The 25693-nt window shown below is 48.8% G+C and overlaps 1 protein-coding gene across 1 annotated transcript in view; it reads left to right on the forward strand.

The window, feature by feature from the left end:
- LOC142301663 (uncharacterized) overlaps window positions 1-25693 on the forward strand; it is a 150302-nt gene that overhangs the window by 87181 nt on the left and 37428 nt on the right. The window contains exons 16-21 of the mRNA XM_075342681.1: window positions 687-818; window positions 3173-3246; window positions 4606-4690; window positions 8093-8264; window positions 12217-12299; window positions 15772-15870. Coding sequence (XP_075198796.1) covers window positions 687-818; window positions 3173-3246; window positions 4606-4690; window positions 8093-8264; window positions 12217-12299; window positions 15772-15870 — 645 coding nt within the window. The remainder of the gene's footprint in view (window positions 1-686; window positions 819-3172; window positions 3247-4605; window positions 4691-8092; window positions 8265-12216; window positions 12300-15771; window positions 15871-25693) is intronic.

Consider the following 25693-nt stretch of genomic DNA (forward strand, 5'->3'; position numbering starts at 1 on the left):
CCCTGCATTGCATCACTGTAGGAAGAGGACACTGGCACAGACAGAGTCCACAAGGCCCTCTGATGTTAGGACATTCCACTTCCTCAGGTAAAAGAAATATGATTGTAAAAGAAATATGATAGGCACTGAAAGGCGAGTTGCCTTTAACATTTTACAGCTTTGGCGGCCATATTCTTTGACATCACATTTGGACCCTTTGTGGTAACCCTATCTTGGTAAACTTATAGTATGTTTTTCCCTACATGTAATACTACCAAAAAAAACAATAAAACGCTTTCTTGGAATTTGTTCAGGGTAAAGGGTTTTTTTTTTCGTATTTTGACTGGACTATTGGGGTAAGTCATCACTATCCAATTTTGGGAATCCAACATCCAGTACCCCCCTACAATCACTGTTTATTGGCCGTTCTTGGGTACTGCAACCCAATTCCTATTCAATTCAATGAGAGCTGAGCTGCAGCACCTAATAACAGCAACTACATAGTGTATGGAGGTGTGCTGTCCCTGCTCCATACACTGTTTATATCTGACCTCTGCTAAAGCTGATAATGATTGGTGGGGATACTGGATATCAGACCCCTCAGTCTCATATAAACTGAGAGGGCACCAATGTAGAAAACTTGGAAGCCCCTTTAAATGTAATTCCTGGTCTTTCATTGGTATCCGATCTGGATGTTTCTTAATCAGGCTTCCTTAGAAGAAGTGGACTCTGAGTTAATACTGGTCCGGAAAGAATTACAGAAGGTCTGGAACATGTTGAAGACAAAAGACACAGAACTGGAAGAGCAGTACCATGAACTGGAGTCTGCGCGAGATCAGGTTTGTAATGACCACTTAGGTTATATTCATTCTCTGACAACAACGTTATCTCCATAAAACATGTGCCCTGAACTACTGCTGAAGGCTAAATAATCCAGGGGTTCTCAAATTTTGAGGCTGATGTCACCAGTGAGGCGACCCCTAGTTGTCGATGAGACGCAGCTGGGGAGGCAGTTTTCATACACATGTTTATATTCTGAACAGTCCTCCTATGACTGTGCAATCTCTAGTTTAGCTGCATAATTGACTCATTGTGTACTTCTATTTTAATATTATACTGGGTTTAGAAGACAAATTATTTAAAATGTTATTTTTGTAGTTCCATTCCAGATGGTGATGCCTCTGCTGAAAATATTTGAGACGCTCTGATATAAACCAATAGCCCTTCTATGCTAAACTGCAAAAAGTCACCAATTTCTCTACAAAAGTTGAAAACATGGGTGTGGGGTACCATGAGAGGGCAAGGCCAAAAAACAAGTTTGTTAAAGGGAACCTGTCATGTCACCAAACAATAGGGTTAATCTACAGGTTAGTAGTGTTCTTAAGCTGTGTGAGTTTTGCAGTGAAAACCCTGGCTAGCGGCAGGAAATGACCTTTATTCATATTGAAATTTCCAGATTTCAGTCATAGGGGCACGGCTTCAGTCACCATTCCTGTTCATAGTGAGCGGTGGCAAGAACCACTCCCCGCCACTGACTGACAGCTGGCTAAGCACTCAAACACTGTTAGTGTCAGGGCTATCGTTCACTATACGCTGGAGAGGTGACTGAAGCCGTTCTAACTAGAGGTCAGAAAACCTGAGGCTCGAGTTCCGGGTTCAAAAACCGACTTCCAAAAAACAAGGTTTGGGTTCGAGCGAGTGACAAGTACAAACCTCTCAAGCGAGCAGCGCTGTGCTTGGGTATGAGTGATGCACAGCCCTGTGCAAGCCGCATGCAGTGTTTGATTGGCTTACATTTATGGTTAAATCAGTGTAATCAGATGTAGTGTACACACACATATATACCCCACCCCACCCCAAAAAAAAACCCCACCCACCCTGTCCCGGAAGTGTTTTGCTTATGGGCCATTGTAAAACACTTCCGGGCACGGTGGGTGAGATTAATAAAAATGTATTTATTTTTTTTGTTTTTGTGTGTGTACACTACATCTAGTCATGCTAATTTAACCCCTAATGTTAGCTGCTGAAACACTGCACGCGACTCGCACAGGGCTGAGCATCACTCATACCCAAGTACGGCCCTGATTTCTGGAAAGGTTCTTACTCGTCACTCGCTCTAACTTCAAACCTGAACCTTGTTTCTTTTTGGAAATTGGTTTACGAACCTCGAGCCTCAGGTTCGCTCATCTCTAGTTCTGACACGCTTCTATGACTGAAAGCCGAAGGCTGCTGGGAGGAATAAAGTCGATTTCCTCCCTGTAGCCGGGCTCTCAGTGCCGTGGCCACAAAGCTTTAGAATGCTATTATCCTGCAGATTAAACCCATAACTGCCGGTTAATGGAGTTTTTGGCATGACAGGTTCCTTTTAAGTGCTATACCAGAAAAATGTCTTACATTTTGATGTAAATCTGCACTTGCTTATGGGAAATGCAGATTTTATTTTCTAAATTTAGTATAGTCTAAAAATATGCAAAATTTATTTTATTTTTAAATATTTATTTTATTTTTAAATCTATATTTTTATTTTTATTTTTTTTATTATTTTTAATATTTTTAAAAAGGTGGTGTGTGCCTTTTTAAACAAATAGTGCAATTGCTTCCAATGATTTTCTTTAGAGTAAAAAGGCAAGTAATGTTAAAGGGGTTGTGCAGGATTATTAAACCAATAACACCCCACCCCACCTTGCCACTCCAGCGCCTCTGCTATTGTCATCCTGGATTGATGATATTGCATACATGACCTCTGCAAACTTCTAGAATAACTGAGCTTTTACTCCCCAGGTCCAACATTACTTCTCTGCCGCTGCATCAATCTTCGTTGATAAGCTACACCTCTGCTGTCAATAGCTACAGCGCTGCAGTTAATCACTGGGCTTATCAGATCTGCCAATGTAGATGCCATGAGCCTGAACCCAATGATTGAATGACATCACTACTGCAGCTTATCAACAAAGACTGGAGAGGCAGCACTGGACCCAGAGAGGGTGGTCAAAATCTCAGTTTGATATTTTAGAAGTCTGCAAGCATACGGGTTCATAATATTTGAATTGGAAAAACCCCTTTAACAAGTAAGTAACATATATATTTTTATTTTATCATATTCTCTGCTGTTAGGAAATTTGTTTAACTTTTTCGACACCCATTTGACAACAGAATTTATTTTATATGGATGTATATTTTATACACTTTATAGTATACAGAATGCAGTACAGAAAAAGTCCGGTTGGAAGAACTAGTCAACTCTCTACAGAAACAGATGGAAGAAAAGTAAGTTTTTTTATCTCCAGACTAGTGTATTCGGAAAACTTCACATTACACCTACAGGAGCTTTTATGACCTCCCATTCTATGTCTCTATGGGTTAATATGCAGTGGGTCCATTTTCTAGAATAACTTCCACTCCTCTCCGAAGGCTTTCTGCAAGATTTTGTAGTCTGTGGGAATTTTTCATGTTTTTTGTACACGAACCTTCTGAATTGTTAAGTGCTGCGGAGTAGGTTGGCACGATAAAAATAAAAGTTATTATTATTTGCCTATTTATCCAGAAGAGTATTTGTGAGATCAGACACTGATATTGGCTGAGACCTAATTCACCATCTCTGTTCTGGTTCGACCCAATGGTGTTAGATAGGATTGTGGTCAGAGCTGTGTGGGACAGTCAAGTTCTTCCATGCCAAAGATTTTCCATATTTCAATTGCCTTAGAGGTGGTCCACTCATATGCTGTAACCCAAATGGTTCACAACCACTCCTGTCAACTGTTGATGACTTCTCTAGCATCCAAACCTAAAACAGAGCTAGGGGTTGGAGAGCGTTTATGTAGATAACCTGGAAATCGGCACATGAGGATACTGTCAATGCTTGGCCACTGTAGCACTGAATCTGGCAGGGATCAGGAATTAACAATGGGGGCCAGTCATCTAGGCAACAAGCTAAACAATGGAAATATAAAGCTGGGTTTACACACTGCAACATCGCAAAGGACATCGCTGTAACGTCACCGGTTTGGTGACGCAATAGCGACCTCCCTAAGTCTCTGCTAAGTCTCTGGTGAGCGTTCAAACAGGCAAACCTGGCCAACAACTCAACAGCGATCCGGACCTGCAGAGCGACCTAGCTGGTTGTTGGGGACGTTGATAAGCAGCCTTTTGAAAGGGAAGTTGCTAACAAAGTCGCTGCAAAGTCTTCACACACTGAAACTTCATGCTGCACAGCGGGAAACAAAGGACCTAGGAATGGTCCTGAACGATTTGTAACGATTAGAACTTCACAGCAGGGGCCGGGTCGCTGATAGGTTTCACACACTGCAACATCGCAAACAACATCGCTATTGCGTCACAAAACCGGTGACGTTACAGCGATGTCGTTTGAGATGTTGCAGTGTGTAAACCCAGCTTAAGACTGTAATTATCATGAGACGCGGTAGGAATATGGAAAGTATTCACAAGCAATATCCAATTATCATCAAATCTGCAAATGGGAATAACCCTGAAAGAACATATAATATTTAATTGTACTACGGCTACAATGCTCTTTCACTACAATATTTTCAATTTCTAATAGCCACATCACAGTGACAGGCTGACATTTTTTCTTTTTATTAATTTCTTTTTTTACAACTTGCATAGAGAACGGTCATTGAAACATCTCCAGCACATTAGGGAGATGGAGAAGACTGAGATGAACATAGAAAAGTCATCACTGGCGTTAAAGGTACAAAGTAACTTCTAAGACATGTAAAGGGAATGTATCACCATTTTTATCAATATTTATTGATTATATAAACATTTATTTTTTAAACAAAATGAAATTTGCTACATTAACATTTCTTTTTTTATATTCTTTCCTGTAGCCATTGAAGACTATTATTTTTATTTGCTGGTGTGAAACCACAAATACAGCAGTCCCAGGCCATAGGAGACTGCAGTTTGGGTTCAACCGCATCTGCTATGCTGTGGCTGCTTACGCTATGACTTGTTCACTAGTCCTGGACTGTCCAGTTCACTGCCATCAGTGGAGCCAGACTCCATCTTAATATAGCCCTGTGGGCTCAGCTACAATTTCCTTCGGTCACTGCTACTTACAGTGGTGATACGAGGTCCTGGCACGCGGGCCGTGGTGGTGAGAACACATTGACAGTCTGGTGTTGTACCACTAATGCCAGGCAACTGATGTGTTCTCACTGTTGGAGAAAGTTAGAGTAAAGCTGGAGGGTAGTGGTGCATCGGTGACTTCTTCCAAGGGTTAAAACAAGTTAGTAGTCTGGTATTAGTACTATATCAGGCTGCTGATGTGTTCTCTATATTAGGGAAAAATGTCTTTGAGACTTTACATACAGCAATCAGACTAGTTCTCTGGATTAACCTCCATTTTCTGTCTCCATAACTAACCTGCAAGTGTAGGATGCTTCAGACAACATTCTGTAGGTGCTCCTATCAGGGCCGCCAACAGGGCATTATAACCCTTTATAACCCATTATAACCCTGGGGCGCAGTCAAGAGGGGAGCTTGGACCCACCCGGTGTAATTACTTAGCTTTATTAAGGCCTGGGCCTCAGTCATAGCTGCAGCAAAGGGGGCCGGCCCAACTGTGAAACACGGGGGTGGCAGTATTATATTGTGGGGTTGTTTTGCTGCAAGTGTCGCGGGCGGAGGAGGGGACGCTGCGCTCTCCCACTGCTCGGGTCCGGCCGCTGCTGCTGCTGCTGCGGCTGCCGCTGCTCGGTGGTGGCTTGAGCGGTGGGCCGGATCCCGGGGACTCGAGCGGCGCTCCTCGCCCGTGAGTGAAAAGGGGATTGATTGTGGGGATTTATGGTTATTGTCCGTGACGCCACCCACGGTTGTGGTGATTTTGGTGACACCACCGCTGCTCTGTACGGGGATCCCGGGAGCGATGACAGGGAGCAGATTTGTTGTTAATTCCTCCCTCCGTGGGTAGGGGGCTGGTTGTCCCGGGGCCCGGTGATGGGGTAGGGGTGGATGGCAGGCGGGTTACGGGGCCTGGTGAGGTGCAGGGTCGCGGGGGCAGCGCTGTGCCGCACGGCACGGTGGTACTCACTCAGCCCAATGATGAAGACACAGTTCTCGGTAAAACACTCGGCTGGATGGAGGGGTCCCACAGACGGCTGCGGTGTTGTTACTCCCGGCAGGTTGATGGTGACTGCCTTTCCCTGCACCTGTGTACAGTTGTTGGTTCCGATGGGTCCCCACCGGTAACCCGCTCCCCAGCTTGGATGTGGGCTGGAGGAACCCCTTTCTTGCCCGCAGGCTCTGGCCCTGAGAAACGGTTGCCTTGGCGGTGGCGGTGTCTCCCTCTTTTGGTTGGACTGTTGCCTTCTGTCGGGACTTAGCTGTTTGGAAACCCAGGAGGTCCCCTTTACTAACGGATTCGGCACATTCACGGCGACTCCCAGCCTTGCCGGGGTCCGAAAGCCCCTGCCAGATGGTGCTGACTTCTCTTCGTGTACCGGTTCGGTACCGCCGGGCCACCGCCCGTCCACGGTCCTTACGGTAACTCGGTTAGGCCACTCCTGCAGACGGTCACCACCGTCTGCCAACCTTGCTGTCTCGCCCGGGCCACACACCCGGACGCGGTCAGTCAGTTGCTCCACTACTACACTTTCCTCTTTCCACTTTCACTGCCCAAACTGGACTGTCTGTTTTTCCCGCCTCCAGGACTGTGAACTCCTCGGTGGGCGGGACCAACCGCCTGGCCCACCCCCTGGTGTGATCATCAGCCCCTGGAGGAAGGCAACAAGGGTTTTTGTCTGACTTCGGTGTGCCTGCTGGGAGTGTGGGGTGTGTAGGTGTTGTGCTCTGTGGCCCCTGGCTTGTCCAGGGCACCACACAAGCGGGGCTGGTGCACTTCACAAAATAGATGGCATCAGGAGGATCATGTGACAATACAGAAGCAAGATCTTAAGACATCAGCCAGAAACTTAAAGTTTGGGTAGAAATTGGTCTTCTAAATGGACAATGACCCGAACCATACTACCAAATCGGTTACAAAGAAGCTTAAAGATAACAAAGTCAATGTTTTAGAGTGGACATCACAAAACCCCGATCTTAATCCTATTGAAAATTTATGGGCAAAGCTGAAAAGGCAGGTGTGAGCAAGGTGACCTACAAACATCTCCCTCTCCCATTATTCTGGCATTTGGCAAATATACATATTTTGGTAATACTAACTAAGGAAAAGGTTTATTCTGATTTCATGTCAGATAGTGAGAAAAACCTGCATATATGTCTTTTTAGATGTATGTTTTAGGTGTATGTAAACTTCTAATTTCAATTATATATCCCAGAAAAAGCACAGGAGGGGGACATATATCCACCAAGAGGAGACCAGGAGGGGGGATTGTGGAAATGTGGATTTCCTTCCTGACGGCAGCTGAAAGGGATTTTATGGTATAACAATGTGGGACTTGGAGATGCTCTAAGACCTTCAGAGACTTCTTACATGTCCCTTTGTTGTTTCTGAGGCGGTACTGGAGTGTCAAAATCTGTGCTCTCTGTGTGTTCTCACAGTAAACTGTCTTAAATGGTGATGGGTGTTACAAACTCAAAAGGGTCGTAGACCTGGGGAATAATACTGCCATGTCAATTTTACCATATTCTGAACATAGTCAATTAAAAATTCTATTGGAATTGCACTTTTTTGCAATTTCACTGCACTTGGAATTTTTTCCTCTTTTTCAGTGCAATATGTGACAGTATTAATGGTGTCATCCAAAAATACAACTTGTCCTGCAAAAAAGCAAGCCAGCTATATTGACGGTAAAATAAAAAAGTTAAGGATCTTGAAAGAGAGGGAAAAAAAGGAAAAACGGAAAATGGCTTGGTGGTGAATAAAAAAAAGTTAAATTTAAACTAATATTTAAATTTTTTCAATTGTTGAAAATAAACATTTAATGACACATTCCCTTTAAGTCATGTCTGTTCTAGTAATTTACCTGTAGTATTACTGATGATATTATATTTCAACTGTTGTGTCTGGCTGGGCACAATCAGCAATGAGGCAGAATCTAAATTCTGTAATAATCTGACTTTCTTATGTTGGTATGTGGTAATTATTACATTGATTTTTGTCTTGCATTTGTTCTTCCGGATTTTTTAGATGGCTGAAATGCAAAAGCCAAATGGGAAAGTGACCTCCTCATTCAATACTGGCAACGCTTCCCACACTGAACTAAAGAGTAGGAGTCAAACAGTGTTCCAAAATGAAGAGAGCCAAAATAATTGTTCACGTTGTGAAGTCTTCCTGCAGCAGCTAGACAACGCAATTAAAGGTTTGTAATTTCTCATGTACATTTGGGGGGCAAAAGTTGCTTTGTTTCATTTAAAATAACAGCCTATCGCTAGCATATGCTATTACTTTATAATCATTGGGAGTGCAAACTGATCCAGAGAATGAAACTTATACAAAACTGTTAAACTGCATTATTTTTTGTCACTGATGCCGTGTGGTGTCATAAGAAGGACCTTTCACCAATTTTAGGTAGTTAAACTGGCCACATCATGAAGTATTAGTTGTAGAGCTCAATAAGATGTAGTTTTTATTTATCTCTGTTGTGAATATATTAGCTGTTAAAGATTAGCCTCTAATTTAAGGCCCCGTCACACTAAGCAACATCGCTAGCAACATCGCTGCTAACGAACAACTTTTGTGACGTTGCTAGCGATGTTGCTGTGTGTGACATCCAGCAACAACCTGGCCCCTGCTGTGAGGTCATTGGTTGTTGCTGAATGTCCTGGGCCATTTTTTAGTTGTTGCTGTCCCGCTGTGAAGCACAGATCGCTGTGTGTGACAGCGAGACAGCAACAACTAAATGTGCAGGCAGCAGGAGCCGGCTTCTGCGGAGGCTGGTAACCACAGTAAACATCGGGTAACCAAGAAGCCCTGTCCTTGGTTACCCGATATTTACCTTTGTTACCAGCCTCCGCCGCTCTCACTGTCAGTGCCGGCTCCTGCTCTGTGCACATGTAGCTGCAGGACACATCGGGTTAATTAACCCGATGTGTGCTGTAGCTAGGAGAGCAAGGAGCCAGCGCTCAGTGTGCGCTGCTCTGTGCACATTTAGCTGCAGCACACATCGGGTAATTAACTCGATGTGTGCTGTACTAGGAGAGCAGGGAGCCAGCGCTAAGCAGTGTGCGCTGCTCCCTGCTCTGTGCACATTTAGCTGCAGCACACATCGGGTAATTAACCCGATGTGTGCTGTACTAGGAGAGCAGGGAGCCAGCGCTCAGTGTGCGCTGCTCCCTGCTCTCTGCACGTGTAGCTGCGTGAGCTGGTAACCAAGGTAAATATCGGGTTGGTTACCCGATATTTACCTTAGTTACCAAGCGCAGCATCTTCCATGCAGCGCTGGGGGCTGGTCACTGGTTGCTGGTGAGCTCACCAGCAACTCGTGTAGCCACGCTCCAGCGATCCCTGCCAGGTCAGGTTGCTGGTGGGATCGCTGGAGCGTCGCAGTGTGACATCTCACCAGCAACCTCCTAGCAACTTACCAGCGATCCCTATCGTTGTTGGGATCGCTGGTAAGTTGTTTAGTGTGACTGGACCTTTACTCTATAACCAAGGGAGCATTAGCAAAGATTTGTCTTTGGAGACGTGTACTTTTTACACTGCATCACTTTGACCAATCATTAGGAAGAGGTATCATGCAGGGGGAAAAAACAAGCTTAAAGCCAGCTTTCTCTATGTCAGTCATGTAAGAAGACAGCGCTACACACTAGTATCTATTGTGATTGCATGTTGGGGGAGGAGAGTAGAGCAGAGCTGTGTGGCATTACACACACCTCTGCAGAGCTGCAAGAGATGTTTGTAATTACACACAGCTCTGCACTTCTCCCCCTCCTCCATTTTAATCTCTGTAGATGCCAGCAGTTAGATCAGTGAGGAGAGCAGGGTGTCATTGCATGACTCAAATCGAGACAACCAGATCTATGCTTCTATGGGTTCGTGTTCTTTTTTTCACCCGGTATGATGCCTCCTTTGCCGACAAGGCAATTTGAGGCAATCTGAGGATCGTATCTATGGCTCTATTAGTGATGAGTACCTTTTGACTGTCCCATTTTTATGCACCTTAATGGAACAAGCACTTTATTGATTATAATGCTGCTATATTATATCTATGCATATCAATACGTTATCTGCTATGTAAACTGATCTATATACTATTATGCACTTTACTATTTAAGCATGAGTACTTTATGTATGTATTGCTGCTAGGATGTGTGGCGCCCTGGACAAGCCAGGTCGTCACAGGTACTACACCAACACACCCCACACCTCGGTTAGGCACACCGAAGCCAAACACAAAATCCTTGTTGCCTTCCTCCAGGGGCTGATGTCCACACCAGGGGGTGGGCCAGGTGGTTGGTCCCGCCCACCGAGGAGTACACAGTCCTGGAGGTGGGAAAAGGAGTCAGATTAGCTTTGGAGAGGAGTTGAAGTTAGTGTTGGAGTGGAGGGGAAGTGAAGTGGTAGAGGAGCAGTCTGAAGGTGGTCCGGGTGTGTGGCCCGGACGGAACAGCAAGGTTGGCAGACAGTGGTGACCGTCTGCAGGAGAGGCCGATTAGAGTGAGCCGTAAGGACCGTGGACGGGCGGTGGCCCAGCGGTACCGGACCGGTGAACAAAGAGAAGCCAGCACCATCCGGCAGGGCTTACGGACCCCGACCAGGCTAGGAGTTGCCGTAAAACTGGTCAAATCCATTAGCGAAGGGAACCTCCGGGGTTTCCCAGCAGTCAAGACCCATTGAAGGCGACAGCTCAAACCGTAAAGGGAAACACAGTCACCGCCAAGGCTACAGTTCCCAGGGCCAGAGCCTGCGGGCAAAAGGGGCTCCTTCAGCACCCATCCAAGCTGGGGAGCGGGTTACCGATGGGAACCCATTGGAACCATACACACTACACAGGTGCAGGGAAAGGCAGTCACCATCAACCTGCCGGGAGGAGAAACACCGCAGCCGTCTGTGGGACCCGTCCATCCAGCCGTTTGTTTTACCGGAGACTTTGCATTCATCATTGGCTGAGTGAGTACCACCGTGCCGTGCGGCACCGCGCTGCCCCCGTGACCTTGAACCTCACCAGGTCCCGTAACCCGCCTGCCCTGCATCCATACCCCTCACCGGGCCCCGGGACAACCAACCCCCCTACCCACAGAGGCAAGAACTAACATCCAAGCTGCTCCCAGTCATCGCTCCCGGGATCCCCGTACAGAGCAGCGGTGGTGTCACAACCTCACCACAACCGTGGGTGGCGTCACGGACAATATCCCTAAACCAAACCCCCCACTTTTCACTCACGGGCGAGGAACGCCGCTCGAGTCCCCGGGATCCGGCCCACCGCTCGAGCCACCACCGAGCAGCAGCAGTACCCGGACCCGAGCAGTGGGTGAGCGCAGCGTCCCCTCCTCCGCCCGCAACAGATGCATTAGGGCTAATTTTAGGGACAGTCTTCGTGGAGTGCGGGCACCACATTATATCGTATATCATTAGGGTGCCGACCCCTGCGTGAGGTAGGGGATAGGAGGGAGGTTTAACATTAGGGTATGTGCTATAATTAGACAACCCACCTCCCACTTATACCTTTGAAATTCACTCGGTCCTGACCTCACTAATGACCAATGTGGGGCAACTAGGGCATATACACGATCTCTCATAACGTATCTCACTAGCTATCCTTCTGATCATCTTTATTGAGCACGTTTTGCACTTAGATTTGAGCACCTTTCATACCTGCCTTTAGGTCAAACTAGGGAAGGTTAAGGATAGCCATCGACGAGTGGGGGCGGCATATCGTCTATTTTTAGGGTGCCAACCCCCGCGTGAGGTAGGAGGTAGTGGACAGGAGGGAGGCTTATCTGTAGGGTTTTTTACTCTCTAACCCTCCTCCCTTCTCCATCTGTGCACTTTAGGTAATTATTTAATCATTGTGTGTTTTTTTGATTTTTTAAGAGATTGAATTAAAATTGATGTTTTTAATTAAAATTGATGTTTTTATATATTATTTGTTTTCCAAAACTTTCCCTTTATTTGATTTATCGACCAGACATGTATTAATCCATATACAAATTACCTGAGTTTGACAAGACCAGAGAAATTGCTTGTTAGAATAGAGTCCTAACAAAGCAGATGGACCAGGATTTTAATGAGAAATCCCTTTTCATAGCAGACATTGTCATAATTGATATTGTTACATATTGTAAAACTAACCACATCTGTATTTTAATCAGGGTGCCAGGAACGTAATGTGGAATTACAGGAACAAAAAGACCAAACACTGTCGTCTCTGCACCAACTGAAAGATATTCTAAAGGTATTTATTAATACTGTAGCTCCTCTGTCACTCTGCACAAGCCATTATCAAAATGATGTAAATGTTACTGTAGGAATTGTGATTTTACATGCAAAAGAAGAAGAAATAAAAGAAAAAATAACACAGTAACGTAAACAGTTTCCATTTTGAAATTTCTCACAAGACACTTGATGCATGTATCAGTCATCTTATCGCACGTTGTCATTATCTTTCAGGTCAGGAGTTCTTACAAGATTAAGATTATAAATGTGATATAACTACATAATGTTAGCCTGGTTGGGATCTCAATGTCTCTAGTGATATTGCTGGAATAATCTAACATATAAATGTAAATAAAAAAGTAAGGAATAATCTTGTAGGAGTCATAGTTGTAAGCATGTACGGATTTCTCACATGCAGTACACAGAAAGGGTACGCTTCCACGATCAGGATCAGTTGCCTTTTTGACACTGCATAATTTCTATACCATCCCCGCACCTTAGTTTACTTGCAGTTTTGACACTGCATTTTTATTGCATTTTTGACTGCGTTTTTTTTGTCTGTTTGGTTTGTCATCCTTTAAATAAAGCTGTTTTGTTTCTTGAAACTTTCTATTATTGACATCATTGGGTGCAGATTACATGTGTTTTTGGTGCATTTCTGCCACGTAAATGCACTATGTGCGTCTTTTACCTGCGGATTTTCCGCATCTAATGCAAGTCTATAGCGAGAATTTGTACAGAAAGCTGAATGTTGCTGCCAGAGAAATTCACATGCTGTGACTTGGAAAAATGCACCACAGGTGAGTTTACGTAGCGTTAAAAAGAAGCACAGTGGACATGATATTTCTTTTAATCCCATCCACTTTGCTTGTACTGAAAAATGCCAGTGTTTCAACAGACCAAAAATATGCAGCCTCCAGAACGTGAGTAAAGGCCGCTTTACATGCTACGACATCACTCAAGCGATCTCGTTGGGGTCACGGAATTTGTGACGCACATCCGGCCGCTTTAGCGATGCCGTTGCGTGTGACACCTATGAGCGATTTTGCATTGTCGCAAAAACGTTCAAAATCGCTAATCGGTGACATGCCCCCCTATTCCCAATTATCGTTGCTGCTGCATGTACAATGTAGTTCGTCGTTCCTGCGGCAGCACACATCGCTATGTGTGACACCGCAGGAACAAAGAACTTCACCTTACCTGCGACCGCCGGCAATGCGGAAGGAAGGAAGTGAGCGGGATGTTACGTCCCGCTCATCTTTTCCCCTCCGCTTCTATTGGGCGGCCGCTTAGTGACGTCGCTGTGACGCCGAACGAACCGCCCCCTTAGAAAGGAGGTGGTTCGCTGGTCACAGCGACGTCGCTAGGCAGGTAAGTAGTGTGACGGGTCAGAGCGATGTTGTGCAACACGGGCAGTGATTTGCCCGTGTCGCACAACCGATGGGGGCAGGTACGCACGCTAGCGATATCGGTAATGATATTGCAGCGTGTAAAGCGGCCGTAACACTAATCGTGGGAATGAAAAGATACAAAAAATAAAACTAAAAGATATATAACCTAAAATTTGGAGATATCGAGTGTGGAAGACAGCCATGTTCCATTGCCTTTACAATAATCCTAGTTAGTTTGGGACTATGGCAAAGAGGAAAACCAGCATCCTGATGGCTTGATACTATCAAGATAACAGCAGCAAAGACCCTGGTGGATCTATCTAGGCTTGCACAAGGGTGATTTTCCTACAGAGCGTTCATCCATCAAATCGCCATGGCTCAAGATCGAGATGAAGGCCGTTAAATGAAGAAGAAAGTTTATGCACAGCTTAGATATAAGAAAGAAGCTGAGGGAAATTACAATTATGAATCTGATGGTATTGAAGAGCCTCATACACATTGAACAAATCTCAACAACCAAACCTGCCAGTATTGACTGAGTTTAATACGTGGCCTCCAGACCCCTAGAGAGAAAGATCCGGTCTGTTGGATTTTTAATTGCGGGCGAAAAGCCTCAACATGGGACACTTTCTAGTGCTGTAAAAGCAAATATGCTAGTGTATGTGTTGGATCCAGTCCTAAATATCTCCATATCTAGATTGTCTTATAAAAGACAGCCCCTTTGGTATGAGATAAAGGGGTCTGATTCCTAACACCTGGCCAGCCATACATTTTCTTCTGAAATCTAGTAATATATTGCAGTTATTCGGATGAATAGTTTTCATCCATGTAATACATCGTTGGCCTAAAGGGGGCTTTACACGCTACGACATCGCTAATGCAAACTCGTTGGGGTCACGGAATTGGTGACGCACATCCGGCCGCATTAGCGATGCCGTTGCGTGTGACACCTATGAGCGATTTTGCATCGTTACAAAAACTGCAGCAGTAACGAAGTTGTTCCTCGTTCCTGCGGCAGCACACATCGCTCCGTGTGACACCGCAGGAACGAGGAAGCTCTCCTTACCTGCCTCCCGGCCACAATGCGGAAGGAAGGAGGTGGGCAGGATGTTCGTCCCGCTCATCTCCGCCCCTCCACTTCTATTGGGCAGCGGTTCAGTGATGCAGCTGTGACGTCGCTGTGATGCTGAACGAACCGCCCCCTTAGAAAGGAGGCGGTTCGCAGGTCACAGCGACGTCGCCGGGCAGGTAACTATGTGTGACATGTCTGGGCGATGTTGTGCGGCACGGGCAGCGATGTCGCACAACTGATGGGGGCGGGTACCCACGCTAGCGATATCGGTACCGATATCGCAGTGTGTAAAGTAGCCTTTAGTCTTCCACAGGAACAGCCATTGCTCCCAACTATAAGGTCCATAAACCTTTATAGTGTGTATAGACAGGGATTGCCCCATTTATTATTGTTTTTTCTACAATTGAAAATGATCCCCTCTCCATAGGATAGACAATAACTTACTGATCTATGGAGATCGTGCTTTGCAACTTATACAACTTAAGGCTATGTGCCCACGTGTGTGCGCTCTGCACAGCAGCGTAACGTCACTGTATATCCGCTTCAGAGCGCAGCTGAAAAGCTCCGTTCTGAAGCTTCGGTGACTGCCGATTTCATGCACTCTGGATGCAGCCTCTGCCATAGACAGAGCGGGGGCTGCATGCAAAGCGCATGAAAGAAGTGACATGTCACTTCTAAGAACGCAGCGATTTGGCAGCAGCCGAATCGCTGCGTTCTAATACGCTACGTGGGCATGGATTAGGCTCAATCTTCATAGATTGTGCTAGGGACGCAGGACGCATGCAGTTACGCTACGGTGCAGATCGCAGCGTAACTGCATGAAAATACGCCACGTGGGCACATAGCCTAAAAAAGCTGCTGATAATGTCTTGGTATCAAATAATACAGGGTGACCTTTTAGAGTTATTACAGGATGCATGCATTGACAAGTTGGATCCTACACAATATTAGGTGTGTGGTGTTAGTATTATGATTTATAGGTATTTATTCCTTTTATGTCCTCAGAATATTGTTATTTACCTCCACAGACCCTTTCGAAGCAGACTGAAGTAAATGAGCAAGTGACCCAGGCTCTAAAGATAGACAATGAGACCCTGAAAAACCAACACAAACTGGTAACAGAACAGGTAAGAAAATCTACTCTCAGACACCCTTTGTATTAAAATAAAAACTGCTAAAGATCCTTTCATTCTATTTTCTTCCACTAAGAATACATTTTATGCACAACATACATTGTGCAGCTCAATATCACAGTATCTCCATTTAAAGGGAAATCTGTCACCACTTTGACCTTTTGAATCTATTAATGAAAGCATACAGGTTATAGAATGCTGAAAAAAGCCATAGCTTTATGTCTCATATCAGATGCCTTGTTGTGGAAACATCATCTTTCATCACTGTATGTTAATGAGCTGCTCCAGGCTATGGGGCGGATGCTGCCTGCAAGATAACTCCACCTTCAGAGATTATGTTAAATAAAAGGGGCGTTACCAGTGTGATGTGTGATGGCCGCTCTCTGCTCTCACTGCTGAGCTGAGCTGACACTTCTGCAGGTTCCTCTCCGCTTAAAAGGGTGGTTCACTCATATTTTTTATTGTCTAGTTCGATATTATATTGAGAAACAATGTTTCTCTCAAATACCTTGTGTTGGCAATAGTGCCTGTGAGAGGCGCTATTGCAGACCGCTGTTCCCGCTCCAGTGACGTCACCGTCAAGTGCCGCACACGTCACATCCGTGCATTCTTCCAGACTCACTGAGCTTGGGTGGTGTTTCACCGCTGTCACAGCAGAGCGCGTCTCCTGCTCCCCCCTCCCTCCTCCCTCACAGCAGAACGCTGCAAGCAAGAGACTCGATGCTCTGTGCTGTGAGGGAGGAGGGAGGGGGGCTGAGGGAGCAGGGAGCAGATGAGCGGTGACAAGCAGTGAAACACCGCCTACAGCTCAGTGAGCCAGGAACATTGCAGCCGGCTGCACGGATGTGACGTGTGCAGCACTTAACGGTGACGTCACTGGAGCGGAAACAGCGGTCTGCAATAGCGCCTCTGACATGCACTATTGCCAACACAAGGTATTTGAGAGAAACATTGTTTCTCAATATAATATCGAACTAGACAATAAAAAATATGGGTGAACCACCCCTTTAAGTCTACTTTCACACTTGTGTTGAACGGCATCCATTGCATTGCGTTGTGTGATGCATGTGACGGATGCCTTGCAAATACTGTGATAATAAAGGCAACGTATTCCTGGGAAATAACGTGTTGCGTTAAGTTTTCTAGCCGCGCGCGAGAGAAAGCCCATCATCACCGCACATGCAGGCACTACCGCACTCATCATCATCACACACATCCCGGCATTACCGCCCCCATCATCATCACACACACCCCGGCACTACCGCCCCCATCATCATCACCGCACACGCAGGCACTACCGCACTCATCATCATCACACACATCCCGGCACTACCGCCCCCATCATCATCACACACACCCCAGCACTAATGCACTCATCATCATCACACACACCACTGGGCACTACCGCACCCATCATCACCGCACGCGCAGGCATTACCGCACTCATCATCATCACACACATCCCGGCACTACCAGCCCCATCATCATCACACACACCCCGGCACTACAGCACTCATCATCATCACATACATACCGGCACTACCGCCCCCATCATCATCACCGCACACGCAGGCACTACCGCACTCATCATCACCGCACACACACAGTCATTACCTCAGTGACGTTCCCGCTGACAGCGCAACTCCCTTCAGTTTCTGCGTGGAGCTCACAGGAGCGGCGGTGTTCTACTGCCGCTGCTGTCAGCTTCATGTAGCAGAGCTGGATGCGTCGCGGGACCTCGTGGATTACGCCGGACCTGGAGGGGTATTTGGGGATTTTAATAAAACAGTGAAAGAGGGTTTTTTTGTCTTTTATTCCAAATAAAGTATTTTTTCGGGTGTATGCATTTATTTACTTTCACTTACAGGTTAATCATAGAATGTGTCTCATAGATGCCATGCCATGATTAACCTAGGACTTCGTGGCAGTGTAGCCCCCCCGGGCCCTCGGCTGCGGCCGCCGAGTCACTCGGATCCGTGCTCGCGTTCTACAGCTGGTGGCTCGAGCCTCTCACGGACCCGGGGGTCACGTCGCTCTGCAAGGGGGTTGGCGTTACACACGGGGGATGCGGGTATTTGGTTTTGGGATGATTGTTCGTGACGCCACCCACGGGTTGTGGTGATGGTGGACACCACCGCTGCGGTGAAGGTACAGGGACTCCCGGGAGCGGTGTAGTGGCGCAGCTAGGAGTTGACCCCTCCGTGGGTAGGGGATGTTGGTCCCGGGGCCCGGTCGGGCTGTGGGCAGAGGTGCAGGGAGCAGTGTTGCGGTGCAGCGCGGTGCGGTGCCTGATGGCACTGTTGTACTCACGATTAAACCACACAGAGTCACTGGTAAACCAAACGCAGGAATGAACGAGGCCCGCAGCCGGCTGCAGCTTCCTAGTCGGGTTGGCAATGTCCGCCTTTCTCTTGCACCTGTGTTTGTAGTGTGACCACTGTGCCTGGGCACTGGTAGTCCGCTCCCCGGCGTGTATGCGTCATTTGAGCCCCTGTTGCCCGCAGACGCTGGCCCTTGGATCTCTGGCCTCTGGCGGTGGCTACTATCCGGACGGGTTGGGCTGTTGCCTTCAATCGGGACTTTGGTGGGAATGAACCCCTGAGGTCCAGACCGCAATCAGTTAATCTGACTATGGTGGTGGCATATAGCCTAGTCGGGGTCTGAGTACCCTGCCTGGTGCTCCGGTATCTAGTTAGCTCCCCGGTTCAGTTCCGGCGGGTTACTACCCTATCCCGGTCCCTTACGGTTCCGCTGGTCGTATTCCCGGTCTCCTGCAGGCGGCCACTGCCGTCTGCCTGCCTGACTGTTTGAACCGTCTGTCTGCACTCGACTTCTGTACTGACTATTTTCTATTTTTCCTGCATCAGGCCAGCAGACTCCTCGGGGGGGTGTCTTTCCGCCTGACTCCGCCCACCTGGTGTGCCTGTCTAACACTGAGGGAGGCAATCAGGTCTTTGTGGTTGACTGATGGTACCTTTCTAGTGTGGGGGTGTTTGTGGTGAGTGTTGTGACCTGTGACCCGTGACTCCTGGGGTCCAGGGCATCACATTCCCCCTTGGTTTAATGCAGACCGTCCGCGGGCTGCCCGTCCACACCGGTTTTTATTTTTCTGAAAGATAAATAACAGGTAAAACATTCAAAAGCATCTTTTTCATTTCTTCCCTTGTGGGAGGCACATTCTTGAACCGTTGCAAATGGGAAAACATTTTTAATAACATTACGGGAGTGGGTCCCTCCGCTTTCCCACCCAAGCAACCTGAACCTTGATGCTGCCCCTAAGAAACAGGCAGCACCCCTTTTCCCCAGTCTGGAAAACGGGAACTGGCCCAGGCCACCCAAGCGGGAACGGGTACGGTGCTACGCAGCCGGCAGTCCTTCAGAGGCCCCACGTCCAAGGGGACCCCTGACCCGGAGGATGGTCACCGGTCCGGATGGTGACCGGACCCCAGCCTGTTCTGCTGCGGGTCCTTCCTCCAACCAACCTCTCCAGGGACTGGCAATTGCGGGAAGGGGCAGTTGGGCACTATTTACAGGCCCAATAGTTTTTGGGTGGCTTGCAAGTTCTCAGCCTTGTCTTTGAGGGAGAAAGGGGACAACATCAGTCCCAACTGGGACGGGCACTTCAGCAGCCAACGGGCTACAACAAAATCAACTGTTGGACCCAATGGGGACTGTCACTGTTGACAACTGGAGTCCGCTGCCTTACTTTAGGTCTCCTTCTTCATATTCCTCCTCCAGCTCCACATCGGGGATGTGCAGCGGGGGAGGGGACTGAGGCCGCCCGGGAACGCCGCGGCTCGCCCTCCTTCTGACATCAAGGGCGAACCAGCCCCTCTCCCCGCAGTGGCGGGTGTAGGTGACCAGCTCACCGACTTTCAGGTCACGATCTGGGTGACCCAGGGGAAGATGGTGGTACACATCCCTTCTGGAGAAAAAGATTTTGGCCTCCAGGCCCGGTTGGTATATAAACCCCCATCCACGCCGGGGGCAAAACCGCCGGACCTGGCCCTCATAGGTCTGGCCCCGCACCCAGTATGTTGCATTCCGGAGGTTCTCTTTTTCCCGGATGGTGCGAGCCAGTACTGCGGCCTTCTCCTTTTCAAAAGTCTCAATCTCCCGGCCCATCTGGTTCAGCTGCCGCTCCCAGTATGGGGTTTCCGCATGCTCCTTCTGCGCGGGGGTCGGGCCCAGTCGGCGCTCCCCGATGCTGGCTACAACCGGCACCATCGGTGTTGGGGAGTCCCGCTGTGTCGCAGCCTGTCTTCCTGCCTTGCAGCGACATCCCTCCGCTGCCTCAGCCGAGGCCTGGAGCTTGGGAGCGGCCAGCCTTACCTTCCGGGCCTCTTTCCGGTCAGCGTCCATCATTCCTCGGGCCGGGCGGACTGCCGGAGCTTCTTCGGGCGTGGTCACTTCCGGGACCTGCGGTTCCTCACAGGGAACGGGCACCTCCCAGGGCAATGGGATCGGTGCCGAACGGGCAAGCGGCCGTCCGCGGGCCGCGTCTACAGGCCTGCCCTCGCGGGCAGTTACGGTGGAACCCGCCGGTGTCGGGGGCAACGGACCGATCGGTGGAGCAACAGCGACCGGTAGGGGCGGTGGGGGACGCAGGAGAGTGAGCTGAAGCAGACCGGGCCCCTCAGCAGCAGTAGCCGTTCCCTCTGGGACATAGGGACGTGGGTCACTTACCCGCTCCTCCAACACTGCCTCCACCTCACATGTCTCCACGGCTGCAGCTACCTCCTCCATCTCGGCCACCCATCCTTTCACGAGGAGCTGGACTTGGGCCTGCAGACAGCGCCTCATCTGCGCTATCCAGGCTTCCACCCATGCTGCTATTCCGGGCGCGGGCTCTGGGGCTTCAGGCTTGCTGGCCGGGGCGGACATGTTTCTTGCTCGGGATCCAGGAACAAGACAAGTGCAGAGTCCTGGCGTCCCTGCTCCTTATCCCTGGGATCACATGAGGCCAGCTCCTCGCCCGCCCCCCCTTGGTTTTTCTACAGCACTTCTCTCTTTGGGGGCGGGGCCTCACTTTCGCACCTCCACTGCTCGGGGAAGACGACTCGAGCGGGAAACCTTCGCACCCAAGATGGCGGATCTTCAGATTTTTCAGCGGGACGCCGCTGACGGGGATCACAAGGCGCACTTCTACCGGTAAGTAGACTGGTTCTATCCTGTTCGTGACGCCAGAAGAGTCGATGTGTACCGCCCCGCGGCCTCGGCTGCGGCTGCCGAGCCGCTCGGATCCGTGCTCGCATTCTATGGGTGGTGGCTCGAGCCTCTCATGGACCCGGGGGTCACGTTGCTCTGCAAGGGGGTTGGCGTTACACACGGGGGATGCGGGTATTTGGTTTTGGGATGATTGTTCGTGACGCCACCCACGGGTTGTGGTGATGGTGGACACCACCGCTGCGGTGAAGGTACGGGGACTCCCGGCAGCGGTGTAGTGGCGCAGCTAGGTGTTGACCCCTCCGTGGGTAGGGGATGTTGGTCCCGGGGTCCGGTCGGGCTGTGGGCAGAGGTGCAGGGCGCAGTGTTGCCCAGACCGCAATTAGTTAATCTGACTATGGTGGTGGCATATAGCCTACTCGGGGTCTGAATACCCTGCCTGGTGCTCCAGTATCCAGTTAGCTCCCCGGTTCGGTTCCGGCAGGCCACTACCCTGTCCCGGTCCCTTATGGTTCCGCTGGTCGTAATCCCGGTCTCCTGCAGGCGTCCACTGCCGTCTGCCTGCCTGACCGTTTGAACCATCTGTCTGCACTCGACTTCTGTACTGACTGTTTTCTGTTTTTCCTGCCTCAGGCCAGCAGACTCCTCGGGGGGCATGTCTTTCCGCCTGATTCCGCCCACCTGGTGTGCCTGTCTAACACTGAGGGAGGCAATCAGGTCTTTGTGGTTGACTGATGGTACCTTTCTAGTGTGGGGGTGTATGTGGTGAGTGTTGTGACCTGTGCCCCCATGGGTCCAGGGTGTCACATTAGCTATGGGCTGCCAACTCCTTAATACCTCGATTGCCACTGCACCAGGGCAAGTCGGGATGAGCCGGGTAGAGTCCCGGGAATGTCGCATATAAGGGATGCAGCAATTCCGGGATGCTGCTGACTGATATTTTTAGGCTGGGGGGCTCCCCATAATGTGGGGCTCCCCATCCTGAGAATATCAGCCTTCAGCCGTGTGTCTTTACCTTGGCTGGTATCAAAATTGGGGGGGACCGCACGTCGTTTTTTTTTTTAAATTATTTATTTATTTACTGTACTGCTTGATATAGACCCGCCCACCGGCGGCTGTGATTGGTTGCAGTGAGACAGCTGTTACTCAGCGTGGGGGTGTGTCTGACTGCAACCAATCATAGGCGCTGGTGGGCGGGGAAAGCAGTGAATACTAGATGGAATAATGAGTGGCCGGTATTTTCAAAAGCAGGAGAAGCCGCCAGAGGAGTGTGACAGCCGTGCAGCGCCGCGCCGGTGATCGGTGAATATGAAAGAGGGGGTGAGAGGGGGGAGAGAGACCAGGAGGGATTTTAAACTATTTAGATCGTTCTGCTGGACATGCTGAGCATGCGCAGTAGTACGTGATGGAATAAGTCAGCGGATTCCGCCGCTTAGTGAATTGCGGCGTAATCCGCCCCCATAGACAATCAGACACCTTGGCAGATTCTAATGGAATCCGTCAAAGTGCGTTATTTTAACGAACCAAAAAACGCTACATGCAGTGGTCCCTCCGCCCGACGCTGCATCAAAATAACGACGCAGCGTCGTCCAGCGGATGTAACGCAGACACTTGCGTTACGGTGCGTCGTCAATACAAGTCTATGGAGAATAGCGCAGTGCGTTAACGGACTGCGCTATTCTCCATAGCGGCGGATTGCGCTGAATGCAAGTGTGAAAGCAGCCTAAGGCTATGTGCGCACGTTGCGTAAATACATGCAGTTACGCTGCGCTTTGTAGCGCAGCGTAACTGCATGCGTCCTGCGTCCCCTGCACAGTCTATGGAAATTGTGCAGGGGCCGTGCGCACGTGGAGTCTTAGAGCACAGCACTTCGGCTGCTGCCTGAAGCGCTGCGTTCAAGAAGTGACATGTCACTTCTTCCGTGCACTTTGCCGGCAGCTCCTGCTCTGTCTATGGCAGGGGCTGCAGGCAGAGCGCATGGAATCGGCTTTTTTTTTTTTCTCTACGGACATTTTCTGCAGCGATTTGAAGCGCACGTGTGCTCTTCAGATCGCTGCAGAAATTTCTGCAGGGCTAGTACGCAACGTGCGCACATAGCCTAAGCCTCCAGCTTGCAGGCAGACAGGGTTGCAACATTGTTGCAATAAAGCAGAGCACAGGGAGCTGCAAAAAATGTTAGAACACAAGAAATTAAATTTGACTTATTTCAGTGTCAGTTACTAGTGTCACACTGGTAACACCTCTTTTATTTAAAATAATCGGTGGAGGCGGAGTTATCTTCCAGGCAGCATCCGCTCCATAGCTTGGAACAGCTCATTTACATAAAGTGATAAAAGACGATGTTTCCACAACGAGGCTTCTGATATGAGACATAAAGGACTACTGTCAGCATTCTATAACCTGTATGCCCATATTAACAGTGTAAAAAGGTAAGAGTGGTGACAGATTCCTTTTAATTGGTAAATGTGGTAACAGTGCACACAAGTGTCAATAATCCAAATAATTTAGATTCCTTTCATCTTGTGTGTCACTGTGTCACTGTTATGGTAACTTGCTGGCCAATAACAACCAGACTCACATTATGATGCTCTATCTACGGCAGTGGCATGCTGCAATTTTTGGGTCACGGCCAATATTTTCATGTAGTCCCAGACCCAAAGAGTTCTTCAGGACTTCAACAATAACTGCCAATCCTTACATAGTCTGATTTCATTTCATATGGATAAGCTGCAGTACCAGAACTGTACAGAAAAGGCACTATGGTTTGGTTTCCTGGTGATTAAGTAGGGAAATACCATTACCGGGACACAGTGCTAAACCATAGATTGGGGTAATTGGTGTTTTTATTATAGCTGTGGAGTCGGGGCCAATGCTGATAGAGGTGTTATATACAGTGGATGAAATAAGTATTGAACACATCACCAATTTTCTAAGTAAATATATTTCTAAGGCTATGTGCACACGTGTGCGCTCTGCACCGCACACAAAAGGTCCGCTTCAGAGCGCAGCTGAAAAGCTCCGTTCTGAAGCGCCTGGTGCCTGCAGAATTCGTGCGCTCTGCATGCTGCCTCTCCCTATAGACAGCATGCAAAGCGCACGAAAGAAGTGACATGTCACTTCTTAGAACGCACGCTTCGGGCAGTAGCCAAATTGCTGCGTTCTAATACGCCACATGCGCATGTCTCATGCACAATCTTCATAGATTGTGCTGGGGACGCAGGACGCATGCAGTTACGCTGCGGTGGAAAACGCAGCGTAACTGCATGCAATACGCACACGTGTGCACATAGCCTAAAGGTGCCGTTCGAGTGAGTAGCTGGGTAATATAAAATTTAACTTTTAATAATTCATTAAAATACGGGGGAACAGACAAAACAAAACACAAAAAGCCGTCACACTGATATAGTGAGGCAATGTAGTATTGATCCCAGATAGCCAATCAGGCAACAATGGTGCCTCTAGGGTGCAAGCAAATATCAGGATGAAATGGTAACAGCAAGTCCAGAAGGTGAATAAATGTGACGCCCTGGCCTATCAGGTCATCACAGGGTTTTGTGCAATCTGCCCTTCTGCATGATATCCACCTCATCCTTGGTTACGGGTCCCTGACCTTTGGTGTTGCTAAGAACAAGCTAATCAAAATCCTAGGAACACTCTGCACCACACCCACCACACACACCAATGGGTAGCCTGAAGGGAATAGGGCCGCCCAATTGGGGGGTTGGATAGGGGAGGTCAGGAGTGTTTGGAGACAGTTAGTTGAGTGGTGACTCTCATGTGGGGAGGTCAGGAGCTGGGCTCCTCGTTTACTAGGTGGCAGAAGTTGGTCTGGACCTGGTAGGAGCTGGACCCCGGTCGCAGCGGATCCTGACAAGGGACACGGACTGTCGAGGAGGACAGCCGGTGGCTTTGCGCCATTACCGGGCAGGGGCCAGGGCATGACTGGGTACGTGGAAGTATCCTCAGGTTTCCTGGTAATTCACCCGACGAGAACGGAGCCTTCAAGATCCGTTCTCCACCCGCTCCAAAATCGGAGTACTAGCGCAACGAGGGGGATAGGACTTTCCCACTGCCTAGTCCAGAAAATCCCAAGCGTGAACCCTGAGAGCAAGGGTTCAGCTCACCCGTTAGCCATACGGGTGAGCGGGACCCGTTTTAGTTTCAAGCTGAATGGGACCAACTGTAGAAAGAGGTGCCAAGGTCAATGTCACAGGCTAACAAGCAACACCAACGGGCACTGGATCCAGGCGTGCTCCCTCCCTGCTGCAGTGGCATCAAGAACTTTGGTTTACCACGGTTATCAGCGTCAGCGTTATTGGACTGAGTGAGTACGCAATTAACCCTTACCGGCCCGACGGCACCTCCCCGACACCATCATCGAATCCCGGGGCATCCCCCCTACCCGTGGAGGGGGTTAAACACCTGGCTGCCCACACCATCGCCACCGGGTACTCCCAGCCGCAGTGGTGGTACTTCACCCTTACCACATACCACGGGTGGCGTCATGAACTTTCCACACCATCCCCTGTACATAGCCCCCTTCAATTCGAGTGGCCGCATGACCCCCGGGTCCGGACGTCCCTCGAGCCACCGCGGATCCGGATCCAAGTAGCCCGGCTGCTGACGCAGGGGCGGCACATAAACACCAGGA

The sequence above is a fragment of the Anomaloglossus baeobatrachus genome, chromosome 4 (assembly GCF_048569485.1).
Source record: "Anomaloglossus baeobatrachus isolate aAnoBae1 chromosome 4, aAnoBae1.hap1, whole genome shotgun sequence".
Lineage (NCBI taxonomy): Eukaryota > Metazoa > Chordata > Amphibia > Anura > Aromobatidae > Anomaloglossus > Anomaloglossus baeobatrachus.